This window comes from Rattus norvegicus, chromosome 3 (assembly GCF_021556685.1).
Source record: "Rattus norvegicus strain SHRSP/BbbUtx chromosome 3, alternate assembly SHRSP_T2T, whole genome shotgun sequence".
In the NCBI taxonomy this organism is placed as follows: Eukaryota; Metazoa; Chordata; class Mammalia; order Rodentia; family Muridae; genus Rattus; species Rattus norvegicus.
The window spans coordinates 106799892-106823232 of NC_141536.1; the positions used below are offsets into that span (position 1 = coordinate 106799892).

Here is a 23341-nt window from a genome sequence, read left to right on the forward strand (position 1 = left end):
AAACAGAAGGCTTCAGCTGTTCGATGTAATAAGCAAGGCAGTTCCAGACACTGAATAAGGCTTCCACACGCCAAGAGAATTCACTGATGAAACACCTGAGGGCCCTCTAGTGGCTACATCCACAGACAGTGAGATGACACTTGTTAATTGTATGCATTGTCTTTAATTGTTCCAAACCATCTTATTATATTCTTTCATTACTTTCTAGAAGATACCATTTAACTGACATCCACTCTACACTTGAACAGGCCAACAAAGTAAATCTCTTAGTAACATAGGTACTGAAGGTGGACTTGAACTTTGAATCAAACCCTCCAGGGTTCCCAGCTTAGTCTTCATTTATATAAATATAGATCTAAATACAGTCTCAATACAAATCTCTATAAATTGGTATAAAAAATGCTTTAAAAAATGATGAGGAAAGCAGTCTGCTTCCCAACGCTAAGGAACAAGACTTACCGCTAGCTGCAGAGCCAATTCAAACTGCTTGTCCTGGAGAAGCTGTTGGATTTGGGTTGCCATGGGGACAGGAATGAGTCTCCAAACAAAATGATTGCTGGCCACATAGATAATGTTTGATCTGGAGGAGGAAGAAGGTAAGTGGGCATGGGCTTTACAATGATACAGGGACCTGGAAACAATGCAGAAGTCACAGTGAAGAAGGGAATTCCTTACCCCCCTGATGTAATGAAGCGGGGCCTTTGCAACTCTATGCTCTGGACCAGAAGCCTTGGTTCAAGTGTTCGGATCTCCACGTATCTTGGCAACACTGCGACAATGTACGGAGGCTGGTGCTCTGCAAGAGAGGACATGCTGAGCTGGGATGCTGGTTGAAGGCTTTGGTTAAGGATGGGCTTGAATTTAGTTGTTTGCACAAAGGTGATATAAATGGATCTCAAAACAAACAAACAAACAAACAAACAAAAAAAAACCCCTCAAGTCAAGCACTAAAGCAGGAGGATCCTTCACTGTAATTCACCACTGAACTCTACTGTTTGCTTGAGTGATATCAAAAGACATCCTTACATAGCAGGGATATATTGTGCTTTGTTAACTTAGCAGGACCAGCTCCCACAATGACCCTTAAAAAGCTTCCTGTGCTCCTTTCCCATCTGTCACAAAGCCTGGTCAGTGGGGTACAGATGTCCTGCCAACAGCAGCAGGAGAATTAGGCTACAGAACTGCCTGCACTCTCCCAGAGAGGGAAGGAGAAGGCAGTTTATTTTTTCCCTTCCCTACACTTGCTTTTCAGATAAAGGATGCAAAACTCCACTTGATGCTGCTAAAACTGGGATGTTCCCATCTTTTCTAATGCTCACACACTCGACACTGAATCCCTAATACACTGGTGTTGAGAGGCAAGGCCTAATGAAAGGTAGGGGACTACAAGTACACACTACCACAACTATACCTCAACTTTCTTAAAGAATACCTTCCATATCCACCCTTTCCTCCCTGTACTCTGTAACAGGAAGGGGACAGTCTAGCTTGGTGTGCTGGGTGAAGCAGAGAATCTATAAAGTGCTAAGGTCAGTATGCAAAAAGCCTAAAGTCTGTGCCATGAAAGCTTTCCTCTGAGAAGCTGTGTGGTAAGGGAGATTTAACATGAATGTAGGCATCAGAAAATATATTTTTGAAGATATATAAAACTTAGAACCTCTAAGACTGAATAAAAAGCAGCTTACTTTATACTGATTGAAATAAATTTATTGCTCATACACTACATTAAACCCAACCACAAACACAGATGCTGTAGTTGCAGCTCCGTTAGTGGTACTGTGGACCAAAACAGCTCTCATCGCAAATGGAGTAAGAAAGAGTTTGTTCTGGAGCTAAGGAAGAGTGACTATGGCCTGGGAACATGTATTCAAGTTCCCTAAATACTGTGCTCCACTGTGAATGTGGTTACCTGAGACGTTACTAGTTATAGAACAAAACAAATCATGAAAAAAGTTATCTTCAATTCGGGGGCCACAGGAAGGCAGATTACAGCAAAGCTGGGAAGCTACTATGGACGTGAAATGCTGTTGACCACATTCTTAGCTTTCTGATTGCTGGAAGCCAGTGGCTTGCTAAGCATACACTGTAAAATCACTGCTTTAAATGGTTTATTTAAAAAAAGAATTATTATATACACTATTTATTTATTTATTTATTTATTTATTTATTTATTTATTTATTTATTTATTATGTATTCTGCCTGAATGTATGCTTACATGCCAGAAGAGGATACCAGATCTCATTGTAGGCTTTGAGCCACCATGTGGTTGTTGGGAATTAAACTTAGGACCACTGGAAGAACAACTAGTGCTCTTAACTTCTGAGTCATCGCTCTAGCTCTAGAAGGTTTACTTTAGTATTTATTTATTTATGTGTATGAGTATATGTGTGTCCATGGAAATCCAAGGAGGGTGCTGGACCCGTGGAGCTGAAGTTACAGACAGTTGTAAACCACTGGACTTGAGTACTGGGAACCAAACTCTGGTCCCTCAAAGAGCAGTGAGTGCTCTTCACGCTGATCCATCTCTCCAGCCCCAGAACAATGCTTTATCATGAAGTCCACGTAACACTCTACCAGCCTTCTCGTCCACCCCCCGGACCTCTGACAGCTGGGCTCCCTATTCCTGCATAAGTCAGGCTGTTGTTGAGCTGGTCAGGCTCTGCATAGCCTCTCACTCGTGGTCAGCTTGCCCTCTGCATCTCACTCAGTTCTCACCCTGTTCTGTCCACCCAGACTGTAAAGGAACTGTTCCTCAGATCAGATCCCAGACTCCCTGTCTGCCTAATCCAATCTTACCTATACAGGGCATCATCTCCATGGCCAATTAAACAGTCAAATTTCCCTCTCTGTGAACTACTGAATTCTAATCCATCCATGTGTGTCTTGTTTCTTCATCTGAAATGTAACCCTTTTCTCACAAGCTAGAAACTCGTGGTATAGAAAGCATGTTTGCGTTTCTGTGTAAAGAAAAATGCAACAAGACTGTCACAGGCTTCCAGAAAATACTGTTGCAGAGAAAAAGGATTCTAAGCTTAAAAAACTCCAGCATGAAGAGAGCCTGCCCTCTAAATTATACATAGTAGAGGGATAAGACTGTCCCAGTGTAGACTGTCTGGGAAAGGAGCTAACAAATACCACTAACAGGAAGGTATAAGAAAAGAAACAAAGAAGTGGAAACAGCGTAGAAAGCCACTTCCTGAAATACTGTCTTGTACACTCCTCCCCCTCTGAGGCAAAACTCAACTTCCAGAAAAATCCAGATGGTCCCATCTGTAATGTCCCTAAAAGTGTTTACTTAAAAGGTCAGGAACTTAGCCAGGTAGTGCTGGTGTACACCTTGAGTCCCAGCAAACTCAGTCCCCTGCCTCTGTTTCCTGAGTCCAGTCTCTGGGTTCAAGGCCAGCTTGGTCTACAGAGCCAGTTCTAAAACAGCCAGGGATACACAGAGAAACAAAAAAGTAGGGGATGGTGTGGCGGGGGGTGGTGGGGGTGGTGGTGGAGGTAGCAGGGGGATGGAGGAGGGTTGGGTGTGAGTAGAGGAAGGTAGGTAGTCTGCCAGAGCCATGATAGAACCGATTCTGCAGGGACGACATATACTCCACCCAAACAACAGAACAACAGCTACTGCTGGCCTTACCCATGGCCACCGGGATGTCTGTCCAGTTCAGGGCGCATTTCTGAGTGCAGATGCCTTCCTCGTTGAGCACCACAGTCAGATCATCCTGACCCACGGCTACTTTTCCATCTGCCAGAGGGGCAACTAAGGGCTCCAGCTGCTTTCCTGTTGGGAAGAGCTCTTTGATAGACCCCTTTGCATCCACCTGCAGGAAGACATGAGGGGAGTCACCAGCAGTCCCCAGACAAAGGCATGAATGCAGCCACGGAAAATCCACATAAAACCCAAACCAGAGAAGCCATATTAATGGTATTTGTTATGACAATCTTTACCACAGTGTAATACAAGTTTTCAAAAACTGGAGAAAAGCATCTGCCTATTGATGCTAGGTGCTACAATATAGAACATCACTGCTGACCGAAATGCAAAGTGATACAGAGTTTATAGGCTAGCTTTTTATAAAGCTAACACAACATGCCATCAGAGCCAGCAAGGCCACTCCCAGCTATTGTCCAGGGAAATAAAATTTGCATTGATACAAATCACTAAGTACAAATGTTTATCCATCAGCTGACAGGTGAAGAAACAAACCCCAGTCATTTGTGTCGCAAATCCCATCATCTGTGAAAACCGCAATCGCTGGTACACAACACAGATGAGTCTCAAGAGAAGGTGCTAAGTACAGAACGGTGCTAATAGACATCTCCACTTGATACAACTGTCGATGTGATGTTCTACAAAAAACAAAACTTAGGAGACAAAGAACACAGCCTTGGTAGAGGAGGTCTGGGAGTTGGATGGGAGGCAGTTGGAAGGAATGTGGGAGGTAACAGAGTTGCTTTGAATTGCTACTGTGGAATAAGTTACATAACCCTGGATATCTGTCAAAACCCAGAATTACACAATAAAAAGAACAGAATTTAATGTATTGCAGGGTCTTAAAGCAAGATTTGCCACACTCAGAAAATGAATGCTTAAGATGGTGAAGGGGGCTGATGATGTAGCTCAGTTGTGGTGATGTTGTGTGACAGAAGCAGCCACAGGAATCACAGGGTCAGACCCCTGCCCTAGCCTGAGGAGTCACGGGGTCAGACCCCTGCTCCAGCCTTAGGAGTCATGGGGTCAGACCCCTGCCCCAGTCTTAGCAGTCATGGGGTCAGACCCCTGCCCCAGTCTTAGCAGTCATGGGGTCAGACCCCTGCTCCAGCCTTAGCAGTCATGGGGTCAGACCCCTGCCCCAGTCTTAGCAGTCATGGGGTCAGACACCTGCCCCAGTCTTAGCAGTCACGGGGTCAGACCCCTGCCCCAGCCTTAGCAGTCACGGGGTCAGACCCCTGCCCCAGCCTTAGGCCCTGTAACACCCCACAGATTCCTCTCAGCACAGTTAGTCTCTTGTCAGCTGAGAGCAGTGACTCCTTCAGGACTTTGACCGTGAATACTAGCAATAGTAAAACATCCCCAAATTAAACACAAGGAATGAAATGGCAAAGAGATAAGCAATGAAGAGCTAATGCCACGAGGAATAAGGAGGAAGGCTTCTAGAACTGCCAAGTCTGGATTATTAGATTAGGGTGAAACCAGGAACTTAGATTACTCTACGAAGTAAGAAGCATTCCATCTCTTCTACCTACAGTATGCACGTGAGAGGGGAAAAGACAGTGTTGTGCTATTCACCACTCTGTGTTAGAAAAAACAGTGATAAAGTCAATTTGTATAGTAGGATATGTTTTTAATGTGTATGGGTGTTTTGCCTGTGTCTGTGTACCATATGGGGTGCCTGGTGCCCATGGAGGTCAGAAGAAGGCATCAGATCTCCTAGAGTTAGAGTTACAGCTAGTGTTTGGTCACTGTGTGGGAGCTGGGAACTGAACCTGGGTCCCCTAGAAGAGAAGTCAGCACTCTCAACTACTGAGCCATCTCCAGCCTCCAGCAAGGTATTGTTTTGTTTTTTGCTTTTTTTTTTAAAAAGCAGGGTAGAAGCCAATATACTAAAAGGCAAAGAGTTTTTTTTTTTCTTTTTTTTTTCCTTTTTCTTTTCCTTTTGAAGTGCTGAGGAATCAAACAGAAGGTCCCACCCCTCACCTGCACAGACAATTTCTGATTTGGGTGGGGCATCTGACTGATCTGTACTTCCTCTATTTTCTTATTGATAGTGTCTGTAGCATACTTACTCAACTTCTGAAATTAGTGGGAAAACAGAAAACAAATACACTCAGAGATTTTGAATTTGAAAGTCTGAAATACTAAGCTAGCAGTAAAACTCATCTGCAATTCCTGAGCAGCTTGAGTGGTAACACACAGGGAAAGGGCATGATACTCAGACAAATGGACAAACAGCAGCAGCCCTAATGACCTATCATCAGATACTGTAGGGAATCATGCAGAGAACTGAGAGCACACACACACACACACACAGACACACACAGACACACACACACACACACACACACACACACACACACACACACACACACACGGGGGGGGGGGAATGGGGAGTGAGCATGTACTATACAAACAAACAGAAACCCAGTTATACCCAAAGCTCTACTTAAGGAGGTCTCCCGGGGTTGGGGATTTAGCTCAGTGGTAGAGCGCTTGCCTAGGAAGCGCAAGGCCCTGGGTTCAGTCCCCAGCTCCGAAAAAAAGAACCAAAAAAAAAAAAAAAAAAAAAAAAAAAAAAAGGAGGTCTCCAGACCTGTAGTTCAGAAGCGACGACCATCTGCCAACATAAACTCATGGTCACTTGCCCAAGGCAAACGGATGAGAGAGTGGCAAGAACAGAAAGCTTTACCCTAATCAGGTAGTAGTCTCTCTTGAAGCCAACACAGATAGAATTTTCACACCATGCCATGGACTTGGGCACATCGGGTACACTAAAGTCTCCCTGAGTAAAGAGAATATGAGATGTTAAAACAAGGTGGGGTGGGATTCATGTTTTCTGTTATATTATCTCCATTCTGCAAAATACTCTATACCCATACCTGACAACAATTCTTGAAAAACTATATAAATAAAACACAAATCAGGTCTGGGCTTAGTACCAGCACTTGAGAGGCAGAGGCAGGCAGATTTCTGCGAGTTCAAGGCCAGCCTGGTCTACTTATCAAGTTCCAGGAAATCCAGAGCTACATAGAGATCCTGCCTCAAAACAGTAACAAAAGAAAACCAAATAACCAATAAACAATATTAGTCACCCAAATAAAAATATAAATCAGGGCTGGAGAGATGGCTCAGTGGTTAAGAGCACTGACTGCTATTCCAGAGGTCCTGAGTTCAAATCCCAGCAACCACATGGTGGCTCACAATCTTCTGTAATGGGATCCAATGCCCTCTTTTGGTGTGTCTGAAGACAGCGGGTGTATATATATATATATATATGTATATATATATAAATATTATATATATGTATATATATAAATATTAAATAAATATAAAAAAAAAAATCAGCCAGGCACTGAAAAAAGTGCATCAGGAAAGGGTCCCTTAGAAGAGCTAAGATAGCGCAGCTTGCGGGAATGCTGTGGAGTGGGCAGGAGTAAGCCAGCCCCAGGACTCTGCACCAGTGTTCGCCTGGGGAGAACCTCAGGCTGGGGCTCTTCACTAGATCCAAACAGGAGGCTCCAGGCTGCTCACAGTACCAGCCCTCACCCTGTCTGCACAGCAGGCACAGTGGATGTTACCTGCAGTTCATGGAATTCTCTATCCTTCCAGAAGTACAACTGCAGCTTCTTCCTCACCGCCACACACATCCGCAACACCTCCTCACCCGTCTCAGTGTGCTGAGGAGAGACAGCCGAGCCAATGAGGATTCGATGACTCCATGGCACCGTGGCAAGCAGACTGGTGAGTCCCTGCCTCAACTTGAATGCAGATCTGCAAATACCCTGTACCTTAAAGCCCCACTGCCAAAGCTGGGTGGAGGAACACCACTCGGTCAAATACTTAGACACATCTGGTTCAAAATTACTTTTCCAGGGTTGGGGATTTAGCTCAGTGGTAGAGCGCTTGCCTAGCAAGCACAAGGCCCTGGGTTCAGTCCTCAGCTCCGAAGGGGAAAAAAAAAAAAAAAAGAATACTTTTCCACATGAATATTCCCAATTCAGAAACAAAACCCAGAGGAGATTTCCCATTCTATAACTGTGCTATCTCCCTCAACAGCCTTTTCCTTAAGTGTTTCTTGCCAGTGGCTGTCCTGAGTTGTGAAAACAGACCCATTTGTAATTCTTAGGAAGAATTGGGAAAAGAAAACCCCCAAGCACAGAGCAATAAAGAGTGGAAGGGAGGGGTTGGGGATTTAGCTCAGTGGTAGAGCACTTGCCTAGCAAGTGCAAGGCCCTGGGTTCGGTCCCCAGCTCCGAAAAAAAAAAAAAACAAAAACAAAAACAAAAAAAAAACTGAAAGAGTGGAAGGGAGCCGCCAAAAGCTAACAGTGATCCCAGCTGAGAAGAAGCTGGGGAGTTGAAAGAACAGACCGGATGATGAATTGACAGAAACAAGATGTCTTTTTTGAACAATGAAAACCCCCTAATGACAAAGACCATGGTAATCTGCTTAGAACAAGTCAATTTAATAACAAGTTCATGATACTGTTAAAGGTCTTGCTTTACTACTAATGTTTGTCTGACAACTGTCTTTCCCTCTGGCTAGTCCCCTTCTGACACACAGACATCTGACATTTTAATTAGCACATGGGGGATGCAAATCTTACATCTCCTACCTAATCTTTATTAAGATTCAAAGCAAAATACTCTCTGAAGGTGGAGGGTTTGGATGTCAGAGTCGTTCTCCCATGGAGGAGGAGGAACATGGTGATGCTGGAGTCACAGTCCGAAGTTCCCCTCAAGCACACTCACCTGGAGGTCACAGGTGAACAGTGATGCTCCTTTAGCCTTTGAAACTGTAGTGATTTGTTGAAATGTCAGTAAGTCATGGACATAAATGTTGTTTTCTGTTTGGGAGGAAGTACAATGTCACTAAGCCAGTTTCTAACACAGCCTCTAAGACAAAACCAAAAAGAAGTAACTGTGTAACCTCTACCAGGAGAGAACTGTAGGCCCTGGGTGAGGATGCACCTCCAGGTTCACTAACAACCCCAGCAGTACATCTTCTGACCCGGGGGTTCTGTCCCTTGTGACTATGCGTGCTGACTTCAGTTAAGGAGAGTTCGCTTCAGCCCTACTGCACTTGTCCTTCTTAGGTGAGGAAGTGTGTCAGCATATTTACCCAGGAAATAACTTTCTGAGCTACATACACGAGGAAGCTCCAATTAGAAACAAGAAATTCTCTCTGGATTTTGTATAAACTGTGGCAAGGATTTCTGCTTAAGCAAGACTAACAAAGTAATGCAGTGGTCTCTCATGAACCACTCAATTCTGAGACACCAGTCAGTGCCCAAATAAGGAGAGCATCAGACCCTGTATTACTCTCGTATTCATATAACCTTTGATAAAGCTTAATTTGGCATAGTAAGAGATTTAAAGCAACTAATAATACAACAATTATACCCCAACAGCACCAGCACGTGAGTGCCGTCTCTCAGAATATCTTACTGCCAGCCCTTTTTCATTTACAGTTGACCACAGGTAACCAAAATTGAGCAGAAGGACTACCAGGACATCTGAATTAGAGCTGCTTCCTATGGTGAAGACTTAGTGTGTTATTTTTTAACTGTAGACCCAGGAACTAAATACAAAGTGATTCTGCTATTTAAGCCTCTGGATTAATAGCACAGGCCTGAGATAAGGTTCTAGTCTCCAGACTCTGTGGCTGCCTTGTATAAAACTATGGCTTTGCAAGCGAGGGCTCGAACAGTTCTGGCCCCACCAGCCTCTTGCTTAATTTCAGGCCATTCTTCACCACGTGTCCTAAGTCAGGCCACAAGGAACACCTACTGCCACGTGATGGTCTGGCTTAAGTTGTTCCTTGCCAGTCAGGGAGCTTCTGCCTACTTCTCTCTTCCTGTGGAAAGTGCGTCAGTCCTTCCCACTCCTCAGATCCCACAACACTGTCGCAATCTGCATCACCATTTACTTTATAAATTTTGGCATGTTGACCACTGAATAGAGAACCTTGAAGAACAGAGCTCAGGTTCATGGCAGATGCTGTCTTTATCACCCACATGCCCTGCTGTAACTGTTTGGAAGATACCAGTTCACTGTAACCTACTGCTGAATTAGCACATGAAACAAATGTAGTCCTTTGTCTTACCTAACAAGCTGACTAGAATCTTAAACTGGGAAACCACATGGATCTGGAAAATAGAAAATCATTAGACTCAATTAAACATTTCTGGTGAGGTCTAACAAAAGCTCACTTAACAAGAAGACTACATTAGACTAAAGGGTCTGTACTGGTTTCAGACACCTGAATCATTTTTATGTATAACCAGGGTTTCTGCTATGACAGAGGATTTAGATACTTGACCATGGGCAGAGATTCCCTATATAAACTGGGTGGAGAGACAAGACTCAGAATCAAATAACATTATCAAGTTCTAGCTTTGGCTAGGGCTTCAGTATACCCCCCCCCAATAGCTGATGCATTTGTGGGCCTGGCCCCGCTACTGATGTTAAGGGGTAAGGCCTGGTGGGATATGTAGGTCACTGGGATATGTAATTAGTCTAGTGAGTTAGTGTTCATGGATTCTTCAATTGTTTTTTAAGAGAGGTAAAGCTATAGAACACGCCAAGTCTCTTTCAGAATCATCTTTGACCTCCTGTTTGACAATTTGACCTTTCCTTGTTGCACGAGTCCTGTCATAAGGCCTTCACCATGGCTGAGATGCTGGCAGCACCATAGTCTTGAATTTCTAGAATTGTGAACTCAGTCAGTCTCTTCATCCTAAAGTAGTCTGCTCCAGTTACTGCATTACACTACTGGAAACCAGACTAACACAACAGGGCCTCACAGAAGCCAAACAATTCTTATAGCCACTTACCTGCTGGATCTTTTTGGAAAAGTTCTTATTGGACTTCTCTAGTGTTACCTCAAACCTGTTACAACCTATGGAAAACAAACAAACCCCTGTAGTCCCAAACACAGAGAAACATCTAAAACAACAATACAATGAGACATCATATGCATTCCTGATAAATCTTTAAGAACACCTGAAAGACTACAAGTCAGAGGTCTGAAACAGGCAGCTGTCTTTACTGAATACTGTAGGTGACTTTTGACCAGATTTACAGCAGCGGGTTTCAAGCACCTTTGGCATCAGCAGAAAAGAGCACACAATGTTTCCCAATGCAGCAAGGTACCTGGACTCTGTATCTTACCCTACAAGATACCTTGGCCAAGTGCTTCACAGGAAGAGGGTAAAGCGAGGTAGTCAAACATGACAGCCCAAGCCCTGAGACCCAGCACAAAGTCTATGCACCTTGAACTACCCCCAGCAGCAACACATCCTGCACCATGAGGACAGAGCAAACAGTACCATCTCCAAGCTAGAGCAGGGAAATGCATCTACACTTACTGCCACTTTCAGGTGAGGCTACATCTGCTGGAACTGTTATAAAAAAGCGGAAGACAGTCAACACCATAAAAATATAAAGCCCCGTCTTGCTGGGGGAACACACTTAGCTGCAAAAGTTACTGATTAAAATGAGAGCAATTATAATAATGACAACAACTACTACAACGAGGCAGGGACTAGATACAAAGTGCTGGGTTGATTTAATCTGTATTTTGTATCACCTCACAACTAACCCCAAAGAGCTGGTATTAGTATTGCCATATTTTCTAAGAAAAGGCCTTACTCTGTAGCGTTGGGGGTAGGGGTGGGCTAGATTTTACTACATAGCCTAGGCTGCCCTTGAATTCACCACAATCTTCCTGCCTCAGCCTCTTGAATGAAGGGATTATATAGCATGAACTGCCAAATGAGTTTTTATTTCTTCCTAATATTATTTTATTACTGGGGGCAGGAATACACATATATCATGGCAAAGGACAACTTTGTGGAGTCGGTTCTCTCCTTCTCCCCTTACACAGGTTCCAGAGATTGAACTTGGGTAATCAGCCAAGCATTTCATCCACTGGACCATCTCACTGGGTCCCTCATTGGTTGGTTTGTTTGTCTTTGAGATGGTCTCAATGATTTGTGAAACAGGGCCTTGTTATACAGTCTAGGATGGTCTGGAGTGCTTGTCCTTCTGTTTCAGCCTCCGAAGGTGTTGGGATTACAAGTATGTGGCACTATGGCAGGTTCCAACATCATATTCGAGTGGCGATGGAGCAGCCAGTGTTTGACAAGCATCTGTTCTTACATGTACATAGATGGAAAAGAGCAATATTCTGTTTTTTCAAGTAACTGTATCTTCATTGTTGATAATATACCAAAACCTGATGAAGGGGGTTTCTCTGAATGGGAGCAACCTCAGACATACCAATGAACTGCTCATTCAGTTACATTAAGAGCCTCGATCTGTCTGATGCATTGGGTGGCATGATTTGAAACTTTATGCACTAACATCTGGAAAAATAGTTTCACCAAGTCACAAATTTTCCAAATAATAGCATATTCCATTCTGTAATATTTAACAACACAGGCATTACTGTCATTCCCAACCTCAAGGACAAATCTTTAAGAACAAGAAGACCTCAGGGTCTCCAGAGCTTGGCCAGGCCTGGTCTCGTGCTTCACAGAGCCAGGTGCTCACTGGCCATTCCAGTTGTGGACTGTGGAGCTTGAGGCTACTCTGTGTCAAGGGGAAGCTAGAAGATGAGCTCCCTATGTGTCTGGACATGTGTGGAGAGAGACCCTCCAGGTTCTTTCAAATGGCAGTAGATGGGAAGTTGGTTCACTCTAAGAAGAGGGGCGGTAGCAATCTGGGTATCTAGAGCAGGTTTCAGAAGCTGGTGACGGCCACTAAAGCGACCCTGGCTCAGTGCTAGAGAGCCTGAGAGCAGAACCCTGAGATCTCTTGGCCACCCCTCTTGGCAACTGCCTTGTGACAGGAAGGAGTGAAATGTCTCCCTGACATGTCTTTCCTGGATGTTCCTGCAGCTGCCTGTGGTCACGCCTCATCCGAGGCACCTCTGCCTGGAATCACCTTTGCACACCCCCCTCCTCCTGCTTTCCCTCCTCTTCCCAAATTCCCCATGTCGCCATCTGCCTCCTGTTCAGTTTTCCTTTCTCAAGCATGCAGCATGGGAAAGCCTTTGTCACAGCTTGTCAGATAAATGCTGGGTGAGTTAAAAAATAACCTAAGGTCCGAAAGGCAGCAAGCCTATGGGGTAGGCATCGGCTGGCTACAACTCTTACTTCCTGTTGAAAGCTCTAGCTTTATAACTTACGGCCAACCCTACCAGACTGCCAGCTGTGTGCCTTTGAGTGACTTCATTAAAAACAAAACAAGGGTTGGAGATTTAGCTCAGTGGTAGAGCTCTTGCCTATCAAGCGCAAGGCCCTGGGTTCGGTCCCCAGCTCCGGATAAAAAAGAAAAGAAAAAACAAAACAAAACAAAAACCCACACACAGCCAGGCACAGTGGCAAACACCTTTAATCCCAGCACTTGAGAGGCAAAGGCAGGTGGATCTCTGTGAGTTTGAGGCCAACCTGATCTACAATGTGAGTTCAGAACGGCAAGGGTTACATAGCAAGACTGTCTCAAAAACAAACAAACAAACAAAAAAGAAAACAAATGAAAAAGGAAAGCTAACAAGAAAATTTAACTCAATATCCCAAGGGGTCTGAAAATCTAGTCTTTCGGGTAAAACTTAATATACCATGAAAAAAAAAATCAGTCAGTGCACCTCATACTTCAACAGCATACATACATTTTCCCGAGACAGCCATGGGCCTGCATACCTGAAACTAACTATGTAGTCCAGGCTAGTCTTGAATTTGCAGCAATCCTCCTGCCTCAGCTTTCTACATGCTGCAATTAGAGGCATGAAGTCACCACACCTGGCTTGAAAGACTGTTTCACTCTTAACCTAAGTTACGAAGGGAATAGGGAGTAGCTTGAAAACGATGTACTTGCTGGGGCTGGAGAGATGGTCCATGGTCCAGAGCACTTGCTACTCTTACAGGGGGCGTGAGTTTACTTCCCAGCATCCATGTCTGCCAGCTGACAACCTATAACTCCAGCTCTAGGAGATCGGGTATGTATGTATGTATACATAATCACAGATAGACATGAAGACATCACACTCATGCACGCACACACGCACGCACGCACACATGCACGTGCATGGTTGACAGGGCTGCATGGCACATGTTGCAGTCAGGCGCTCTCCAGTCTCCCTGACGTCTAGTTTCCTTAAGAAGAGTACAGACATAAAACCAGGAAAGGGATAGTCTTTGACAGAATATATTTCAAATACTTTAGTTATTATTCTACATTATTAGTGACAAAGTTCTTCCGTTCTGAAAGTCTTCTCGAGCCTACTATTGCTTTATGGCTTTATGCCCTTTCCTAGTCACCCCTTTATGGCCAAGAATCTGTTTTCACACCCGCACACTAGCTAACTAGTAAAGCTAACTAGTTGAGCATTCCTTCACATCACAAACCAGCTGTTGCTCAGTGTGACACTCACCAACATCCTTCCGAATCCTGTAGAGAAGAAGATGCCCTTGCTTGGTTCCAACAAGAAGCCATTCCTCTAGAAAAGAGCCCAAAGGAAGGGGATTAGTTTTTGTTAAAACCCTCTGTCTTTAACTCGGGTATCTGAGGAGGATGGATCTGTAACTCGGCAGCAGAGCACCTCCTAGTGTGAGACATGAAAACCCTGGGTTAAAGTCTCAGAGTGGGGGTAGGGTGGGGGGGCAACAAAGGTAGGGGGGGAGGAGGAGGAGGAGGAAGTCAGAAAATGAAACAAAGAAGAAACACTATTTTGCCGGACATGGTATTTGTATGTACAACCCTAGCAATGGGACCACTAAGGCAGGAGGACTTCAGTGAGTTTAAACCAGCCTAGGCTGCCAAGCAAGGCTATTTTAGGCTAGAGACATTGGCAGATAGGAAATGTCCTTGGCTCCATTGTTTAAAATTAAGTTTAGGGGGACAAGGGGAAGGGGGTATAGTTTGTCCTTTACAACTTGGTGGGTTCTTCTCTCTTCCACCTTTTTCTACCCTTTTTCTTCCATCCTTTCAACCCACTAACACTAGACAGGAGAGAAAAAGGATAGAAAGGAGGTGACATTATTGATAGATTACTTCCTGCTAATTGGGGGCATCCTGCTGATTGGGGCACTGGGTTCCCTGAGGCAAGTGTGATCTTTGCCTTCAGGATAACTAGTGTCTTCTGTTTTCTTCCTTGCTTGCACTGAGACAGACAGCAACCAACCACCAAACAATAATTCACCCTGCCTCTTGGGGCCCTACCATTTATACACCCTCTGAAAAATCCCCAGAATTCCAGGGGCCCTACCATTTATACACCCTCTGAAAAGTCCCCAGAATTCCAAACGTTACACAATTGTAGGACCAAAGGCAAAATCACACCCCTGCACAAGGCAAATCATACAGTGGATACCCTGAAGCAACTCCATTACCACACACCTGGGGTTAAAACAAAAACATATCCCCATATTTCTGTGTTTTGTTTTTTAAAGAAACCAAAACCCCAAAATTGTCTCTGTTAGGGTCATGCTATTGGACATCCCAATGCTAAAAGGGCAGTTGGACTATAGAACTGGGATTCAGGGAGCCCATCAGTGTCCTCATGTCTGTTGCCCAGAAGAGAGATGGATTATACCCGTTTTCCAGCTTAAATTCTGTCTGGTCCGTCATGTTCTGATCCCTAGATGAACTCGCCAGGTAAGAGACCAACACACTCAAAAGGGGCAATGGCTAGAAGCGGCAATAATTGCTAATTATCTAAAGCCTGAAAGTAAACAATCTTCCTGTACTCCAACAGAGCCTTAGTAACCTAGGAGATGGCGTTTCCTCTGTTTGGTGAGGGGTCAAAGCAGGACAAAAGCTCCTTATCACTTCAAAGCTGTTCTTGAGAAGCTGAGCTACTGGACTCTTTCCTCTGACAATATGGAGTCAATGAGTCTCTCTCAGAGGAGCAGAGTCAAGGGTTGTGGCAAGCTAAGGCAAGCATGTGGCAAGCAGCTACATTCACATCGCTTGGATGTGTGTCTTAGACTCAACTGAATACCTGCCCTGCATGTTGAAGTCTGGCATCATGTACCCGGTGTCATAACCTGTCCTCATGCTTTTGTTCCCCACAGTGTTCTGGGTACACAGATGCCATCTCTCATTCATCCTTGCATTCCTGTCTGTGGCGGAGACAATGGTACAGGTAGGTATCTAATACACATTTGATGAAACAAGAAAGAAATGAATCCCATGTACTATTTTCTATGGAGAGCCACTTTCCTGCAGGAAATGAAGTTTTCTTGAGACGTCTGTAGGAAACTGTGTTCTATTCTCTCCCTAATCAGAAGGACCGCATCCATTTACAGCGGGGGTACTATTTTACAGAGGTTAGGGGCTGCTCAAAGAGGAGGAGCACAGAGTAAAACAAAGATCTGAATCCCTCTGAGGAGTCCACACAGGACCTGCAAGGATGGCTGGATAGTGCTATCAATAGGTGTTCAGCACACTGCTCACTATCAGCATTTCCACGCAGTCCACCACGGTACCTTACTCAGTGTAAACTCTATGTAAAGATTCTGAACTTTACCTTTGTATGGGCCCTTGATATCAAGGTAATGTTCATTAATAGAAAAGACTGAATTATTTTTACTTAGCCTTTGGGGGTTGTTATGGGTAATAACAATTCGTGGAAAAGCACTCAATGTAGCCCGAGAGCCAAGATTTACATTCTTGAACTCCAGAACACACGAAGGATGCTGACCTTGTTTTCTGCATTAGTCTATCCCAAGAAAAGGTATACAAGGTCGTATGGATTAGGTTTCACAGCAGTCTGTTATGATGCTCTTCCATTTCAGTCAGGTAACTTGGGCTCCTCACAACATACGGCAGTCAATCACTTAGAGTGAGTGAGTGTGTGAGCTATCTACTGAAAGGAAAAATAAACTAAGTAAACACTAAATGTTCTGAAGCATACGGTACTAACGTGTCTTTCGCCTAGAGAACACCACAACCATTTAACAAGTTGAAGCCCCTGGTAGGCTTTGCCCTTTCCACTCAAGACTTCTTGGGAATCAAAATGGGCCCCAATAGGGCACAAATAATAATAAAGCGACCTTAGCTTCCAACTGCACAGCGCACAAGAGAGAAACGAACGTTCACAAATGGACTGTCCTTCCTTGCGATCGCGCAAGCCACCCGGGTGGACAGTCCTATCACGTCCGCCCTCTCTGACAACCTGCGTCCGGAGCCCACCCACACTGTCAGACGCCTTGCCACTCTCCAGCTTGGCGCGAGGGGTCACCGCCTCCCTGGCCCGAGGCCCCGCGGCTCACCCCAGGCAGCCAGGCAGTCAATCTGCAGTGGAAGCTTCTCCAGGATCGGCACCGGCTCAAAAGCGTCATGCATGGCTGCGGGAGCTTCGCCGCTGCCGTCCCGCCCCTGCTACTGGGAGGAGCCTGCTGACCAAGAAAACAGGGAAGACCCGGATCCCACCAGGGACCCCGCTTACAGGGCCTTCAGCAACACCTCCATCCTTGCCGCCGGACTTCCTGCTGCCTTAAGCCCGCCCCTTCCGCCGCAGAAGCTCCGCCCCTCCACCCCGAGTTTCCATCCATGCAAACTGCCCAGAGTCTCTCGGTGTTTGTGGTAGGAGGGAAACAGATCTTAATCTTAGGGTCGTCCTAGGCAGTCAACTTAGTGAAGATCTTGCGCCGAGTAGGAATTTAGCTCACTGGGTTGGGTGCCAGGAGAGGTGGCACACTCCAGATATTCCAGCACTCAGGAGGTTCAGTTATCTTCAGTCACTTGGCGAGTTCAAAGCCAGCCTAGGATACATGGGGTCCTGTCTCAAACAAAAACCAGCCCACCCAAACGCGGAAGAAAAAGGAGCCTCTGCCTTGGTGTCAGTCTTGGGTTGGAAATATGTCATTTAGGAAATTTGGTGACTTTTCTTTTTCTTCTGGAAATGGATTGTTGCAGGCCTTACTTTCATACTCTGCTAAACCTTTTTCAGAGTAAGACCTATTACATTTGTGAACATCTAGCAAGTCTGACACACTAACCAGTCAGTAGATTGCTTCAGCATCATCACTACATTTCAGCTAGTTCTTAGTTGTACCTTAGGTTTACATTGTTAAAGCCGTAGACCAATGTGGTTCTCTCCTAGTGCCTAGACAAGAAACTTGAAAAATGCAGCCTCAAGCCTCATTACAACTTTATGCACACTTTGGAGAATAGTATGAACTCAAGGTGAGTTCATACAGTTGAATACAAAAATCATTATAGACTAGTGTTTCTTAGCCCCAGCATAATCCTCTAGGGACTGCATACAGGACTGTATTATGTATGCACTGGAGGAGGCTTGGAAGCAACCTCAGAATCTACCAGCAAGATAAGATTCTAGAGCAGCTTGCCCAAAGATTGGATACATGGATGAAAATGTCTTCTTGTTTGGTAAACACTTCTGGTGAGCCACTGTTACTGACCAACGTTTCAGGCTAGAGGTCAGATGTCTTCCTCAGTTGGTTTCCACGTTATAATTTGTGAGAAAGGGTCTGTGTTTTTGTTTGCTCTTGCTTTTGAGACACATCTGCCTGTTTTACAGTTAGTGTCTCCAGTCTCAGTGCAAGGGCACCAGCTTTGTCACATGGTGGCCATGGATCCAAACCCAGATCCTCATGCTTGTGTGGTAAGCACTTCACCGACTGAGTCGTCCTATCCTCCTGGGCCAGTGCTTCTTAATGTACTTATGAGTCACCTGGACACATTACTAAAATGTGCATTGACTCAAGAGAACCAGAACAAGATCCTTAACTGAGCACTGTGAATAAACTTCTGGTATGCTGATACTACTGATCCTTGAGATCACATTGCAAGTAGCAGAGTTCAAATCATGCCGAGCCTTTTGACACATTGGACACAATGTAGTCATGTAGAGTTTACTTGAGAAATACAAAGTTGAGTTACAAAAATAAATGAGTCTTCTGTTTAAGAAAGCTTAAAATTTTGTGTTGAATGGCACTCACACCTATCCTTGCTTCCATGCATCTAGCCACAGGCTCTATATGCCCGAGAGTTCATTCACTAACCTTTGGGAGAGATTTGAAATTGGCGATCATAGTTGTAGTAACCGGATTCTCCCATACTGTCTTAGGTTCTAATAATCATTTTAGGAAAGCAAGTGACATAGCTCTTTATTCTCATGGGTCCTTAATGCTTGAGGGCAACTTTATTCCACTTGGAGAATTAAAAACCCACCCAACTTAAGCTGCACACATGACCTATAGTAAAGTATTCAGTTATGGCATAAACTTAGGCATTTGAGTTTAATGCAAAATTCTAAAAGGATGGGTATGCTATGACATCCAGAGAACTGGGTCCTGGAAATTTTACTTTTTATACAGGATCAGTTTTTTTCATATGTAAGGAGCACTGTTTGTCCTATCTTTATCAGCTAATGTTCAGATAATCAAATAGAAGTAAATTGTCAAATGGTTAGACACACAATTTCTAATTAAAAGTCTTTTCTTGAAATGTTAGAATGCCAACTATCATGTTATGAAACAGTCTAATACTTTGAGTTCAAGATACAAGGACCAAGACCAATATTAAATTCCAAGAAAGGAATAGATCAACACCACCCAATCAAATTACCTTCTATGTCCTTCAGTCACATTATGTAACCAATCCTAATAACATAATGTCAGACCCAAGGCTATAAACTATGTGTTAGATTTCTGCTTTTTACATAGCAGATTTCTTTTTCCTAAGTCTCCAATCAGCATCAAAGCACTCTAAAAACCACAGGACCCACTACCCTGCTGCATTGTAATAATTATTCCATCTGCTAAGTTTTACCTGCGACAGCGCACACGATGCCACCAGCCACTGATAATGAATTACTTTCAGAATATACCTCATTTCCCTAATGTAGATTTCAAAAAAGCCACCATAGCAAAAAGCTGTAGAGAAGTGTTCCCTAAATGCTATTAACATTTTACTATGGTGTGCTGGTTAGCTTTTTATCAACCTGACACAAGCTGTGTCTCTATCTGATTAGACTGTAGGCAAGTCTTTGGGGGCATTTTCCTGACTAATAATGATGTGGGAAGCCCAACCTCCTGGCACTCCTGGGCAGGCTGTTCTGGGCAGTGTTTCTCCATAGCCTCTGCTTTAGCCCCTGCCTTGGCTGTTCTCAATGATGGATTATGATAGGACCTGAAACAAACCCTTTCCTTTTCTGCTTTTGGAACAAACAGTAGGAGTTATTTTAAATTGTGGTCACATGTTTCAACAGAAAATAAGATAATCTGGATTAAAAGCCATAGAAAGAAATGTCTCTATTGGAGTCTGAAAGACGGGTGTGCAGAGAAAATTTGAAATAAACAAGAAAGACACCAGTTTTGTTAAAATTTTTATATTAAAAAGTGGCATGAACTTTTCATGTAGAACAAAAATTTAGGGAAGGCAAAACTGGATAAAACCATTAAAACTGAAATACAGTGCTTCAAGTGAATCCCATCACCTGGTGATGCTATAAGCAGTCTCTAAGCCAACACCAGATACTAGAACCACCAATCTTAAAAAAAAAACAAAACAAAAAAACAAAGAAAGCAGCAGTCTAGGGCCTCCAAAGCACTTCATGCAAGAATAACTGCTTGTAAAGCAACGGGACCTGCTCCTTCTCTAAGCTCCCCCTTCTGAAGCAGGATAACCCCTTTTGCAGGGTAAGTAATCACAGCACTGAAACAGAGTGCCTCTCGGCATCTAGTGTAATCCCAAAGAATGGCATGAAGGCAAACCAAGCATTGCCTGCGACTGCAATGCTGCCCTTGGAGGCTGACTAAAATGGAGTTAAAAGTTTTAAAGTGTGCACCACATTGCCAGCAATGGGATGTGTCATAATATCAGATGTCAGAAGAGTTAAGCTAATATTTCTCTTTAAAGCACATCTGAAATAGAAAAATCTTTAATATACACCATTTGTAAACAAAATTGCACTTGATTTTGAATCACATGTAACTTTCTCTCCCCCTCCCCCACCCCCCTTTTTGGTCACTGATAGATCTATGGTTCCTTAACTCAAAAGGGCCTATTTCCCTCAAACTACTTCTGCAAGATGTAATCTTGACTTCCCAGGAAACTCAAAAATAAAGGATAATTTCTCCATTACCAATACAACTTCCTAAATAAATAAAACCACAGGCAGTTGCTCCTAGAGATGACAAACTATGGTGTAAATGACACAGTCCTTTTATAAACTTTAAACTTCCTAGTCTGACAGATTAAACAACAGAATAAAAGTTCAGGGACAACATATAGCTTGCAAAAACAGCCATGATGGGGTTTGGGAGGGAAGGGTGCCAATGATGTAAAGAAGCCTGTAGATTTTTCTCATCCTATGAATGTGTTTTCAGTAAGCTGTTCTTCTTGGCTGACACCTCTCCCCAGCTCCCAAGCACAAAGATCAAGGAACAGAGCAAGATGCCATTGCCTCCTTTAATTCCCATGGAGCAGTGCAGTGCAGAGGACTGACACTCGAGCCGTCTCCTCCCGGTACGGCCATCTTCAATGGCAGCTTCCTACTGTTTACTCCATCTTCGACCTTTCAAAGTGTGTGATCATTCGTTCCTGAGGAGGAGGGAAAGATTCATTCTAAGTAAATAACTTAAGATGGCCTAAATTCCAAATAAATTCTATATAAATGGCTCAAACAAATCTTTTCACAACTACCTTTCTATACTAATTGTTACATAGATATACTTATCTATGATAATTCAGAAACATTACAAGCCCCATCTGAGATTAAATGACTCAACTATAACTCAGAAGAAAATTCAACATGTATATAGGTTTTTAGTGTGTAATACAATATTGTTAAACACAAGCACAGTGTTGTACAGTAGATGTGTGGGAATCCTATTTTAACTAAACGCTGGCATATGAGTCGGTGTACCTTCTGGCCCTCTGGCCAGGTACATGCACATGATGGTACATGGCCTTCAGGCCATGCACATGATGTACTTATTATATATGCAGAAAAACACTTATATGCATAGAATAATACAAAAATAAAAAGGTGCAGATTCAATGAGAGACTTTGTTTCAAAAAATAAGGTGAACACACACAGAGGAAGGTAACAAAATAGACCTGCTGGTCTACACACACACACACACACACACACACACACACACACACACGCACAAGGACTGCACAATAAAATAAAATGGCTAAAATGGCAAGGTTTCAGGCAAAGTAGTGCACATCTTTAATCCCAGCACTTGGAGGGCAGAGACAGGTGGATCTGGTCTATAAAGTAAGTTCCAGGACAGCCAAGGCTATACAGAGAAACCCTGTCTTGGAAAAGAAAAACAAACAAAAATTGTAAGGATGCTGAATTTTGTGTTTCCTACCACATAAAGGGGATTGTGGTAGCCATTATGGTTACCTGCAGTTTTTTCCACAAAGGCAAATGTTGAAGGGTGAAATCAATGCCCCAAAGCACAGTAATAACCATGTATGCCATAGGTGGTGTCCTATGGAACATAGTACAGCTGGAGAGCAGAGGCCAAGGGAGGCCACTGACAGCAAACAGAAAGCAGAGGAAGACCTCAAGAAAGATACAGGAATCTTAAGAATGAAACCTGGAAACCAAAGTGTTGAGTGGAGCAATTCAGACTGGAAAGGTAGAGTTTTCACTGTTTCAATGGACAGAACAGCTAAAGAATTTGACATTTTTATAGTGCAGTACAGCAGGCCAGTGAGAAATCAACAAATTGTTTTGGAGTCAGTTTAACACAATGAGTCAAAATCTGGTGAGATGTTCCTAAAACACTTTGTTACAATGATCAGAACACCCTAACATTCAAAAAATGAATGTAGTTAGTTCCATAAGCCTAGGCCACAATAAGACCACGAAAGTGCTTCTCAATGGACTATATGAAGCCACAGTAAGACTAAAACCTTCAGCTGGAGAGAAGGTTCAGCAGGAGAACAAGCAGTTCTTTCAGGAGACCTGATTCAGTCCCCAGCACCCACGTGCTGACCAACAACCTCCTGTAGCTGCAGTTCTAGGGGATCCAATGTCTTCCTCTGCACTCTGAGGCACCAGACATGCAAGTGGTGCAGACACACATGCAGCAGAAACACCCACGCACAGAAAATAAAATTTAAAAGACAAAATTTAAAGGGAAAAAAAAGATTTAAAATCAGCATAGATATTAGAGATACTAATCATATATAACATCATTTGTTCTGATCTACTATACTCCTTTCTCAACACTATTCCCAGTTTGCCAAGATGAGAGTAGGATAAAGTTAAATTTCTTAAAGACAAAAGAACTACAAAGTAGAGTTCAGCGTCTGTTAGCCAGCTTTGTTTGTTTGTTTTTCAAGACAAGGGTTCTCTGTGTAGCCCTGGCTGTCTCAGACTCACACTATAGACCAAGCTGGCCCTGAACTCAGAGATCTGTCTGCCTCTGTCTGAGTGCTGGGATTAATGGTAAGCATCACCATACCTGGCTTGTTACTCAACTTTTAAATGAAAAATATTCAGAAGTCTGACCACGTAACACAGGAAAAGGGACTATGTACACACAGAAATATAGAAGGAATCTTTGAATGCCCATTCCTATCTTTTTCAGCCAAACCAGTCCATACATCAGTACACAGATAGG

At 43.6% G+C, this 23341-nt stretch overlaps 2 protein-coding genes across 16 annotated transcripts in view; both read right to left on the reverse strand.

Moving 5' to 3' along the window:
- Positions 1-17219, reverse strand: part of Vps39 (VPS39 subunit of HOPS complex) — a 37756-nt gene extending 20537 nt beyond the window's left edge. The window contains exons 1-11 of one of the 3 annotated variants that reach the window (XM_087653314.1): positions 16999-17219; positions 14157-14222; positions 11089-11121; positions 10555-10619; positions 9825-9867; positions 8471-8565; positions 7298-7396; positions 6409-6501; positions 3639-3822; positions 676-796; positions 460-580 (exon numbers count right to left, since the gene is read on the reverse strand). In XM_087653314.1, the coding sequence (XP_087509440.1) occupies positions 460-580; positions 676-796; positions 3639-3822; positions 6409-6501; positions 7298-7396; positions 8471-8565; positions 9825-9867; positions 10555-10619; positions 11089-11121; positions 14157-14222; positions 16999-17071 (993 nt within the window). In that variant the 5' untranslated portion in view covers positions 17072-17219. 3 annotated transcript variants of the gene reach the window in all.
- Positions 17220-20065: 2846 nt separating this feature from the next.
- Tmem87a (transmembrane protein 87A) overlaps positions 20066-23341 on the reverse strand; it is a 45780-nt gene continuing 42504 nt past the window's right edge. For all 13 annotated transcript variants that reach the window (XM_087653603.1, NM_001427730.1, XM_087653601.1 and 10 more), the window contains 1 exon segment: positions 20066-21295. In XM_087653603.1, coding sequence (XP_087509729.1) covers positions 21254-21295 — 42 coding nt within the window. In that variant the 3' untranslated portion in view covers positions 20066-21253.